Source organism: Polypterus senegalus, chromosome 9 (genome assembly GCF_016835505.1).
Source record: "Polypterus senegalus isolate Bchr_013 chromosome 9, ASM1683550v1, whole genome shotgun sequence".
Taxonomy (NCBI): Eukaryota; Metazoa; Chordata; class Cladistia; order Polypteriformes; family Polypteridae; genus Polypterus; species Polypterus senegalus.
The window spans coordinates 45,913,682-45,926,481 of NC_053162.1; the positions used below are offsets into that span (position 1 = coordinate 45,913,682).

Below are 12,800 nucleotides of genomic sequence, written 5' to 3' on the forward strand. Positions count from 1 at the left end.
ATGTTCAAAATTCACCTAGGGTTTTTCAGAAGAGATAGGACAAGTGCGTGTGTGTTCTGTATTCTCTTTTCTGTATTAACTATTCACAATGACCATACTCCCGAGACCTTAGGTTTTTATGCAGAAGTACATTTCACAGACCCGAATAAGAGACATCCATCAAAATGTTCTTGACACAAAGGAGGCCCAATCAGGCCGGTGGGGTGGGAGTCTCTTTTCAAAGAGTCTTTGCCCCCAAGCGGCCTGGATTTGTTGGGCTATAAAAAACTTTTTCAACAACATGTTTTGAACGGTTAACAATCAACATCTCTCCGGCTATGCTCCTGATCAGGCATGATGGTCTAAGGACCAGACGGCCACCTACGATGGCCTGTTTTGACCTGAGGCTATCGTGCCCGACTCCGAGTACTCTACGACTAACAGCTAACCTCCAGACCAATCTTCTTGGCCAGACCTTCTTATGCCTTGAACTGACCAGATCTAGGATCCTGAGCCTCAGGTACCTACCCATGGTGATATGTATTGGTCGGATCGTTTCCTGGAGAACCGCGCAGTACCTGACATTTTTGTATCTGCTAATGATGTTCCAGGGCTCCTAGCAGGGGGTGAGGAGATAGCCATTCAGGCCATGGATGACCTGGTACAGGCGCCAGCCGTTTGGAACATATCACCCAAGGATGGGATTATGCAGACCTGGCCCTGAACAAACTGACGGACCCTGATTGAGACATTTCGAAAGGCTCAATAGCTGTTCAAGAGTTTGATTACAGTTCTGCCGGATATAATAACGCATAGGCACCTAAAAAGTACCGGGCAGGGATGTTTAATAGACCAACCCAGCCAGACACGGCCTACGTGTCTGTTTGACACTGACCGGCTCAGCAACAGCTGCTGTCTGTTTTCCACAAACCGTGGCTCAGGAGTCTAGTCATAAAGACTCTGTGCTGCTTCAACATCTTTCTACTTTTCACCAGATTCACGCCTTTGTACAAAGTGCTGTCGATGATTGGAAAAATTAACATTCTATTCAGGAGTCGATTGTACAAGCCTTTCATAACATGGATGCTGACTCTTACTCAAAAATACCTGAAATAGCTGAGACTTTCTCTAAACGCCATTTTATGGACCTAATAGGTCTGATGGACCTTTAAGGTTTTATGGGTATACGTCCTGGAAAATCAGATGAAGTGTCTGAACTGAATGTACCGGTGAGATCACCAGTTTTTGTCTGCTTTTAATCACGCTGTTAAGTTGTAATATGTTTTGAAGTGGTTGGTAAAACCTCTTTCAATTTTAATATTGTTTTTGAAAATGACCAATAAAGTACCATTTGATTTTTAAATTCTAACCCTAATTTCTTTCACCGTCAAGGATGGAGGGTCGTTGAAAAAGTTTTTTATAGCCCGACAAATCCAGGCCGCTTGGGGGCAAAGACTCTTTGAAAAGAGACTCCCACCCCACCGGCCTGATTGGGCCTCCTTTGTGTCAAGAACATTTTGATGGATGTCTCTTATTCGGGTCTGTGAAATGTACTTCTGCATAAAAACCTAAGGTCTCGGGAGTATGGTCATTGTGAATAGTTAATACAGAAAAGAGAATACAGAACACACACCGCACTTGTCCTATCTCTTCTGAAAAACCCTAGGTGAATTTTGAACATCATGTCCTATGACTGGTTAACACTGTGGACACAGGCGCTAGATCTCCGTCATATGGACCATTACAGAGTAAAGATTCTAGAATCTTTTGCACTCTCCATTACGAGATCCATAGCACCCACAGGAAGTTCGACAATTAAGTAAAGACCCTTTAGTTGGTCAGAATCATGGGTTAGTGCCCAGGTCCATATTCTAAAACATCTTCGATTATATCTATTTAGTTAGCATGTCGGCGCTGTTCATTTTCAATATAGGTGGTATACTTCCCTGTCAAAAGGTTAAAATAAAACAGAGATCCGAGATACTCCTATTGCATCCGCAATATTTGTTATTAAGTGTATAGGTTTGTCTTGCATTCTAATTCTTAAAGCGGTATCAAACTATTGTTAATTTCAAAGCAAAATGCAACCAATCATTTTGTTTATAACTAAATTAAATAATCCTTATAAATAGATCCCGGTGCTTGATAATACTTAACACTAATTGATATCATTAAATGATACTTCTGTGTTTTATTCGGTTTACTATTTATTATTTTTAATTTGCCTTTTGTTTTATTAAAAAATGAACTCTTTAAGACATATTCAGACTATTCCAGACTACGCATGTCAAAAAAGCTTATTTATTTCAAAAGGTTTCTTTTCGTGCTGGTTTTGTCACCTATCAATGTTTTTTATACATCACAGCAGTTTTTCAAATTGTAATAACTCCTTTATAAATCCACTTTTTCATGTAATTATTTATTTCATAATTAACTTTATTTATTTATTTAGGCATAAATGTCCTTACCAGTCTAGTTCATATTCTAAACTCCAATATTTAATATTCTTCCTGAATCAGGAGGAACACAAACCTGACTTTTAGTTCCAGATAAGATTCTAACAATAACCGCTCATGTTAATCAGCCTCATACTAGCAGATGTTAAATAACGTTTTTCCCTAACTCTTTGCAACCCGTGGAACTGGTAAACAGATGACAGTTTAGCTGATAATATACCTCAGAAAACGTAGGTTCTGTTGTAGTGTGCTGTGATTTTGGGGTGATCCCTTGTTGATCCGGTCTTAATTATGTTTTTAATCTCCTCTGTGACTTAGTATTTGTAAATTTTAGTTTTACTATCTTATATTTGTGATATGGGCGAGTCAATGTTACATTTTGGAATAATAATGTCTAGCGTAACTCTGCCCCTGACTATGATCCCTGCACAAACCCTGGTCCTTTGACTCGTATTCAAGACGTTTGCAGACACTTGTTGACTCTTGGAATCACAGTTTAAACTTACATTCCCTTCACCCTGAATGCTACCAAAACCAAGGGTGCTTTTTCACAAACAGAGGGAAAAGCAGTTTTCAATGATAGCTGTCCTATGTAACCTGGACTAACTAAAAGAAAGAATAAACCACAAAGTTTTAGTAAAATTTTAATCCTTGTAAAACACATATAATATTATGTAACTATTTACTAAAAAATGTCCATCCTGATTTGCCTAACGTGTCCAGTATAAGCCTAATCATCGGCCCTGTAGTGTACAGGCTCCTATAACCTACTATAACCATTCTTATTTTCAGGGGTTCATAACTGATGTAAAATGGAAGGCTATTACCAAGCATTAACAGAATTTCTAAAACTTTGTATTATACAAAGCATCCTAAGTACCAAAGTGATTATAGCCTGTTGATGAAAATGCGGTTTTAAATTAAAGCCTGAACAAAATAACTGTTTTCTATTCAAAATATAAAATGTTTAGTAAATAAAGAGAGACTAAATACAATTTATAACAAAAATGGAACACCGATGAACGGCTGAATAACCAAGGAAATCTAATTTAGCTTGAAGTGCCACAGAGCGTTTTACAAATAATCCCCTACAACCGTAGTTCTCAAACTGTGGGGATGGCCCCTAGGGGCAAGTAACAAAAAGGGGCAAAGATGTGAAAAACAAAGAATCAAATATGAAAAATACATCTATTGAACCGAAAACAAAATAACTTGAACTACATTCTGATACTAGAAAAATAAATATTGAGTTAGATAAAAGTTGATAAAAGTTAAGTAATTATAATAAAATATGCATCTATGGTATATCATTAATTTTAAAAAAGGACATATTGGTAATAGTGGTCTACTTTCAAAAAAAAAACGTTAAGGGCTCGATTAAAACTGTTATGAAAACTCTGTTCGCAAAAAAGATATGCTAGAAGATATCAGATGTCTCCAGTTCCTACCCAGTTCCTTTACGGACTTTATACTGGCTATTATCATTTAAAATGAGATCAGTCAAGAAAACTGCTGGAAAAATGGGCAGAACTCTTTTGGAAACAAGGATTTTTCTTATGTTTTAAAATCGGTCCTTTACAAAGATGCTTTTAGATGCTTTATTTTCTAAAGATGTTTTATTTTCATGTTAAAGCAACTGGTCATTTTACGTGACTACTAAAAATGTTTTTTTTTCTTTTTTTTCTTCTTTCTCCAGGTAACAAAATACATCTAGCAATACCAGGTTGTGTGGCGTTCAGTGCTTTTGTTTTATGGCTCTGTGTATCTGACCTATAATACTTTTCTCTTGCCTGTTATGGAGCTCACTCTGTCTAATTACCTGAAGTTACAGGAATTGGGAAGTGATGAACTATTTTGGTAAGAATATGTGTTAAGGTCTACATAAGAGAGTATAAAGGGCACAAGTGTCACCCTAGGACCCTAGCATGACAAAACAAAAATCATAATTGAGCTTTTCTGTTTAACTTTTAATTAAAAATAGTGAAAATGCTTTCCAGTTATCACCTGTGTTAATAGAAATAATTTTAGTTTTTGAGTAGACAGAAAATATCAATTTTGTGCTAGTGTAACAACAGTGAGTGCTTTTACATGCACGTACAAAACTGGGTTAAGGTGAGTAATCTGTCTTAAGGTAGAAACCTGCTTTCTTAAATCTCCGTTTTAATGCACAAGTGTATTTACAGAGTTTTCCTTTGTCAAAAGGCTCCTATGTTATAGAAATGAGCTAAGGAAAAATTAAAATCATCACTGACCGCAGCAAATCCTAAAACACACGTGGAATCTGTCTCTTGTGCAGTGTGGGATTACTTTTAAAAATAACTTAATTATATTACTCGCACGTCTAAAATCACCCGGCCTTTGTGGGGCTACTATTCCGTATTAAAATAATTACTTTTCATTTAGCGAAATGAATGAAAACACAGTTGCCTTATGTCTATTAAGCATTCGCTTCGATATATGCTCCTGGATCCCGTTCATCATTGGAGGCTGTCTCCAACCGGTTGTAACAAATGAGAGTTTATAAAGTTAAAATGTTTCGATATCCCAGACTTTTAAAACATGCGGACCCTGGTGCAGACATTCCCCTGCTACAGTAAGCCCGATTCGAAAGAGTACGCATTTCACAAACGGGACCCTTCTGTACGTAGTTCAGAATACTGACCTCTTACTACGCCAGCGCTGATACACAACCGGCCTGCGCTTTTAAACCATGCCTGAGTATTCTCAGAGAAGAGGCTCTGTTTGAATTTTCAGACGCCGAGACAAAACTACTTGATTGTAAAGCCCTTTTCGGTATGAAAAAGCTAATATTGTTTGCTTCAGTCCTATGAATTTGTACATTAATCGTCGTACACGCAGATAGATGGATATAAATGCTACATCTTATTATAATACGCTCATGCGTCTACACACGAGCGCGCACGCACGCACTTGAGAATAAACTTGGAAATTATTCATAGTAAGAATAAAATATAAGGGTTCATCCATCCGTTTTCTAAAAACATACTTGTTTGGCGCATATAATAATCAAAAATATGCCATACCGTGATCCTTGATGTTTCCGACGAGATTCGGTGTCCTCTTTCAGTATTAACGGCCTGCTGAGTAATGGACCAGTCTGAACACTTTTATAGACCCAAAAAGCTGGGTGTTTTGGAATGTGCCCCAATCATTTTAATCGGACATCCGTATAATGGCCTTTGTCCGGTGTCTAGGCACCACTTTCGGCGGACGCTAAAAAAGTCAGGAATTTGGTTAATAGATTTGTTTAAACATCTGTACGTATCTCCGCAAGACCTTTTCACCTTTGCAAAAATTTTGATCCGGTCACAAAGTTAAGGGTTATCCGGAATTTGATTAATAGATTCCGTTGTAACTGGTAGATTTGATTAAACAGACGCATTCTGTTTTGCTCCGAGGTTAAAGGTCATCAGCGGCTCAGGCCGTTTATGATGCGGAAGTGCCACCGATTCCCCAAAGACCACAGCCCGAGATATCCGCTCTGATTAAGGCATTCAAACTTTTAGAAAAAACTAAACGCCTTTCTTCATGAGGGAGGATTAACAGGGGTAGAAAAAGGGTGGTTTTAGATCGATTTTAATACAAATTATAAATATATTAATTCATATAGCATTTAGACGTCTCCAACGTGATTTAAAAGGAACTGCTGCATCTTATTTAACTGTGTGATTTTTAAAGGTCTTATAGCGAACTAGTTATCACGGTTTTACACGTTATCATGAAAGCCTTTAACTTTTAAAGACCCATGCGTCTTGGGAATGGAAGAACGGGGGCTTACGCTCAGCTGTTGACAAGCCTGCGCGCGCCTGGACTGAATCAGCGCGGAGCTGTCAGGGGAGGAGGTGAACTTACACACAGCTCCACCCATATGGCATGCACTGACGGCTCTAACTGCGCTCCGGACTCAGTGTGAACAGAGAAAGATCCTTTCTGTGTGCTTTGGGAATGACCAGCTCGCGGATGCGCGCAGGGACTGCTAAAAGCCAGGCTGCGCAGAGGGTGCCGGGCAGCTTGTATTTCAACGTGCTTTGAACTACAAGCACACGCCTGCGGGGCTACTAAAAGCTAGACTGCTTGTCTTTCTGTGCGCTGCTGAATGCTTTTAAACTCAGAGCCTGTCTGTGAAAGGATTTTCACGGAGATGGGAAGGAAAAGGCTGTTTTGTCTTAGATAAAATACAAGGGAGTTTACAAATGATATAGCAACGATTAGATAGATAGATATTTTTAAAATAATTGTTACATAGATACAGGGATTCTTACCTAAAGCAATATTGGCAGGAACGGCGTCAAGTTAGATCGGTCCGAACGGAGCCTGTATGTGTATGTCCCAGGAAGAAGGGGACCAGACATCATGTGCTGCAGTGAGGCTTAGGCAGGCCATTCAGTCTGGGTATGGATAGGAACATGCCTGAACTTGTCCAGGGACCGGCTGCAGCATGCCTGAACCTGTCTTTGGAAGAGGGGTGGGGGGCTGGGAAGTGGTGGGGGTGGTGATGGGTTCAAGGGGGGCCTAGGCAGCCCTTGGGCATGTCTGAACTTGCCCTAGTGCGATGGGGCAATGCAGGTGGCCAAGCAGGGGCGGGGTGGTGGGGGTTCAAGGAGGGTGGGGCATCCATCAAATTGCCCTTGACAGTTTCCTGGGGAAAACAGATGGCTGGGCTAAAGGTCAACAAACAACCGGTGGTTGGGTGGGGACTTCCTGTCATTAATCAACAGGGGCCCTGATCAAGGTCATCCAAGGTCAACAAAACAACCGGTGGTGGGGGAGGGGACTTCCTGAAAGGTCATCCAAGGTCAACTAACAACAGATGGTGGGTGGGGGCGGGACTTCCGGTCTTCGATTAAAAGGGGGCGTGGTTTAATCTCATCAATCAAACTCGGATTAAATTTTGACAGAAGCCGCCTGACATTATACTACTGTTTTTGGTACCTTTTTGAACTTTTGTAACTTTTTGAAATAGTTGAATTCATTTAAATAAATTTTGTTTATAGGCTTTGTTATTTTGGGACATGGATCTTTTTACATTCCCTTACTCTTTTTTGTTGATTTTGCAGGCCTCAAGCCTTTTTGGAGAGTGTAGGCCTCATTCCTGCTTTTGTAGTACAGTATTCGGGTCTTTTTTCTGCTATGCTTAGGCCCAAATCACAAAAGATAAACAGAATTATCCTGCTGCTGTCTACACCAAGTGCAATCGTAACAAGCTCCTGCTTCTCTAAAGGGGATAGAGATGAACATCAAAAATCCCGCTAAGATCTTTTGCGGTTTGCTTTTAGGTGTTTGTATTTGGGAGTGTAAGCAAACTAAGTGCGCCTTTACTTTAGTGTCACAGATCCTAATTTCAATATGTCTGTCCAGGGCACTTCAGTTTTGACATGGCTGTAGCTCTTACAAAATACATTCCAAGTGACACTGTGCTCCCTGCTGAACACAAGGACAAAACAAACATAATGAAGCATTCAGTGCAAATGAAGCAGAAAGAATGGCTGCTAGGCTCAGGAGTTGAGAATATGTCTTAAACAGAAGCCTTTCTGAGAAGCAAAATGGCATCAGGTTAAAATAAAAGCATGTATGAGTATGTTCATGTAGTCTGATCACATTAACCATGCAACTCACTAAGAAATTGGTTCAAGAATGAAGTGTGGGCAGTGGTCAGCATTTATGATTGTAGTTGCCTGTTACACAAGTAATGTGGCCTGCCGGCTAGGCCATTGCACCTTATACCACATCCTTACCATTTCTATCCATGACTCCAATTCATTGTGTGATCCTGAGAAAAATCAGTTGAATTGCCTGTGCTGCTATTGTGAAAACGAATGTGAACAATTGTAATCCTTGTAAGTTCCCTTTTCTTTTGTTAAATAAAAATGGGAGGTCCTAGTTTAATGGCGATGATAATGGTGATCACTTACCTCTTCACTTGTCTTTTTAACATATTGTTAATTTGTATCTATATTTTACAACATAGAAAACAGACGGAATTTCTTTAAATGTTACTATCTCATTTAGTCTAGATTTATGTTTTCTATAGTTCATGTATTTCATCACGATAAATCAAGACAAAGTCAACTTTTGAAAGTATAAAAGATCTTTGTGTTCTTCTTCATGTGGTTTCTTTAAATGATTATTATACAAAGACAGTGTATGCAATACTTTTTACAGTCCAATCTTTTTTTTTTTTTTAATTTATGCATTCAAACAGCAAAAGAAACATAAATAAAGTAAGCATACTAAATATTTCTGGGAAGCTACTCACAATTGTCTGTGTATATTCATGGAGCTTCTGATCATCGTAATGCCTGTTGGCTCTTTTTAACAAGTCCGACAAGAATCCCTGCAAAGGAAAATCTTTTGTTAGTATTAGTCACAGAGCAGTTTTGCCCTGTCAAACATCCCCAGAGGCGGTAACATTTATATTTTGCTGTAGAGTGCATTAGAGATGAATATGGGTCCTGAGGATAGGGCATGATGGCTTTAATCTGTGTCTTTGTGTAAGACACCCCAGGACTTACAGGGCAATGTCTGTGTAAGGAGGAATCTGTTTTGCTAATTTGCTAGAATGTGCTGATTGCCTGTTCACACTTTCCGTTTCTGTCAGGACAATATGTTTTAGAGACAGGCAGTATTATCTAATGCTCAAGGAACTGAATTTAATTTAACTATTTCACCAGTTAAAATTCAAATGTCGTCCTGATCATGCAAGTCACGCAATCTTCTTCCAATGCAATTGTAAGAAAATCTAAAGATTAATTTTCCTTTTCAAGTGGAATGCAAATGTGAATGTAAAATTGGAGATCTAGAAGTGATGCGGCACATTCAGAAATACACTGTTTTAACTGCTTCAACTACTCAGCTTGTTACATTTCAAAGAGTCGTTACTGGCTAATGACAAGAAGAGGCCGTTCGGCCTAGAATAGCATGTCAATTCATATTAACCTAGTTTGTCCAAAGTAAAGCTGTTTCAAGATCTTTGTGACATAAATGTGAAGAGTTACCTCAGCTTCTTGTACTCGATTAATAAAGACATCACTTTTTACACATCTTAAACATAACTTCTCTACTTTAAACGTTTTCTTTCATTCTTTCTGTGTAATGTTCAGTTCTAAAAAGTGGCAACAGCTCCCTCATTTTTTTCATACAATATCACGTTTAGCTCCACACCGCTCATTGTGTAATGATACATAACATTTTCTTTCCTGCATGTAAACATATATGCAATATCCTGTTTATTTACAGGATGTTAAAATCTTTTACTGCCTATCAGAAACAGAATTTGTGAATCACCTCAAGCAGGTGTCACATACATGCACATAGGAGACTGGCTTTGGTGATGGTAATTCCTCACCAGTCCAAGGATTGTTGCTGTGTGATAACATTCTCTCTTTTCCTCCCTCTTTAGGTCAGAACATTGACAGCTCTCCTTCACCAATGGTGAATTCTGGTGTCCGTCCATCTGGACATGCTGCTTCCTGCCTGACTTCCATGTGAACGGAAAACTGCCATCTTGGGAAGACTGCCAATTAAGACTCGGGTCTAAGAAGACTTTTTTGCCCTTACACATGTTTTCTTTTTCTGAAAGGAATATCCAATTATACGTTGATGGTTTCTGTCTTGTTTATTACACAGGTAACTTTTTTGAGGTGCTCCAGAAGCCTGGATTACTCATAAATATATTTTTGGTGGGCCCAAAGCACAAATCCAAATTTTTAATAATCCTGATACCACAAAGGCTGCACATGTTTAAATCTAAGGGTGGGTGTAGAGGTGGGGGCTTCTCTTTTTATTCAGTAAGAAATTGAAATGAAGCAGTGTAATTAATTTAGCATGACCTGAGCTAAACTATTCTCTCACTACATTCCTCTAAGGCCCTCACCTCACTCTATGATTTAAGCTGCTATTTAATTCCAGGCCTTCAGCTTGCCCTGATAACTTCTGGAATTTTTGTGCATCTCCTGGGCTTCAAAATATTAAGTGACTCTACAGCCTTTAACATCAATCAATTTAACCTTTCCTGTAGCTTTGTCTACCACTAATGAAACCTGTGACTATCACTTACTGGACCTTGGAACAAATGTCTAGAAGTAGCAAGTGCTAGAAACCAGGAACTGACAACTAGGAATTCATTGATTCAGCCTTGCCACTCACAGAAATCTACATCTCCTCTGAACCAGGTCAAGGATCCATTGTCTAATATGAGCTAGAAATAGAAAGCAATATTTAACACTCGACAAGTTTAGAAAAGCAGCATGTAATACATCCATTTTTGGGCCCACTTAATGCACTGGGTTGTCTCTTAGTTTGTATACAATTCCCAATGCCACTTTAATGTGCAATATTTATTTTGTTAATTTACTGTCACTGTGTCTTGCAATTATAGTATTGTAATTTTTCTTGCATTTGTCTTGCACTGTCACTTTCCTTGTACCCGTCTTCTTCTTCTTTTGGCTGCTCCTGTTAGGGGTTGCCACAGTGGATCATTTTCTTCCATTTTTTTCTGTCCTCTGCATCTTGTTCTGTTACACCCATCACCTGTATGTCTTCTCTCACCACATCCATAAACCTTCTCTTAGGTCTTCCTCCTTATCTCTTCCCTGGCAGCTCTATCCTTAGCATCCTTCTCCCAATATACTCAGCATCTCTCCTCTGCACATGTCCAAACCAACGCATCTCGTCTCTCTGACTTTGTCTCCCAAACGTCCAACTTGAGCTGACCCTCAAATGTACTCATTTCTAATCCTATCCATCCTCATCACACCCAATGCAAATCTTTAACTCTGCTACCTCCAGCTCTGTCTCTTGCTTTCTGGTCAGTGCCACCGTCTCCAACCCATATAACATAGCTGGTCTCACTAACGTCCTGTAGACCTTCCCTTTCACTCTTGCTGATACCCATCTGTCACAAATTACTCCTGATACTCTTCTCCACCCATTCTATCCTGACTGCACTATCTTTTTCAATCCATTATTATTATTGTTTGTATATTGAATATATTGGATGATATCCACTGCTGTTATCAGCTTTTTTATGTCTACTGTGCTACTGTAATGTTAATAACTGATTTTAGTGGCTTTTGATAGACAGGTAAAAAAGTATTTGATTGTGCTTCGTATGATGTGCGTAATGTAATAAGCGTTTTTGAACATTTTTATTATTCTTTGAGACTCCTAATAAGATGACAGTAATGCTAATATAAACAGATACTTTATTTGTTCTGGGTGGAAATTTAGTTTTTTATACAAGCTCAATACATTTTATAAAAAACAACAACTACCCTCAAATACGCACCAAAATTACTAGAAAGAAAGAAAATAGGAAAGAAAGAAAGAAAGCTTCTGACTTGGCTGTCACAGTCACAGTAAGGCATTATGCAGAGGTATTGTGGTATAAAGGAGCCCCTGTAGCGTTTCATGACACACTTCTGCTGAATTATTTGTTGGATGAAAGTTCTCAATGATAGCGTGTCATACAGAGAGGATATTCGTAAAAAAAATTACACCACACATATAATATAAGCCAGGATTATAAGCAAGCATTCAGAAGCAGGCAGTTCAACTTCAGCAACAAAGAAAACTTGAAAATGAGTGTCTAATTCTAGCCTAGTGAATATGATTACCAAATAATCTTGAATAACAATCCAGATCCGTCTGTCTCTCAGTTCCCAATTCAAAAATTCTCCCGCACATTGCTTGCCAATTGGCAGATGGCTAATGGAGAAGAGACATCTGTTGATCTGTTGTAGAATGTGTGGAAGATGAGTGAACTATGGCTATCATTTTCACAGGTTCACATACTGCTTGTCTGATTAGAAATCTGCTTAAACAAACAAAATGTTAAGGAATCTTTAAAAGGTGGCATTTCCATGTTTTGTGATGTTCCTGTTCAGATCAGTGGATCACTTTTACTGTGCTGAAAACCCTGCAGACTTCCCAAGGTTTAGTTATTCCTGCCTTTTTTTGTAACAAATCTTTATTAAACTTTCCTGAGATGACAGGTAATATTAGAATGAAATAGACCTTGTACCATTTAATTGTAGTTTCATTTTTCTGCTGAAAATGCATAAATGCTCATTCACTGCCAGTTTTACAACCATCAAAATAAGTCAAACTGACAGATGATTGAGCGTGTTAGAGCTCTCACCATCTAGTGTTTTTACATGATCATCTATTCAATACAATTTTCTATGTAGGCATGTTAAGTTATAAAAAACACACTGCTTAGTTGCTAAGATTTTGAATTGTGACAGGAAAAAACAAATAAAAGTCACAAAGTGTTTAGCACAAATCTCACAAGGGGTTAGAATTTTATCTTTTTGAATCCTAGAAGTCTTTTTGTGCTATTGTTAG

At 38.6% G+C, this 12,800-nt stretch overlaps 1 protein-coding gene across 2 annotated transcripts in view; it reads right to left on the minus strand.

Moving 5' to 3' along the window:
* calb2a (calbindin 2a) overlaps positions 1 to 12,800 on the minus strand; it is a 104,604-nt gene that overhangs the window by 14,019 nt on the left and 77,785 nt on the right. For both annotated transcript variants that reach the window (XM_039763065.1, XM_039763064.1), the window contains exon 6: positions 8,713 to 8,790. In XM_039763065.1, the coding sequence (XP_039618999.1) occupies positions 8,713 to 8,790 (78 nt within the window). The remainder of the gene's footprint in view (positions 1 to 8,712; positions 8,791 to 12,800) is intronic.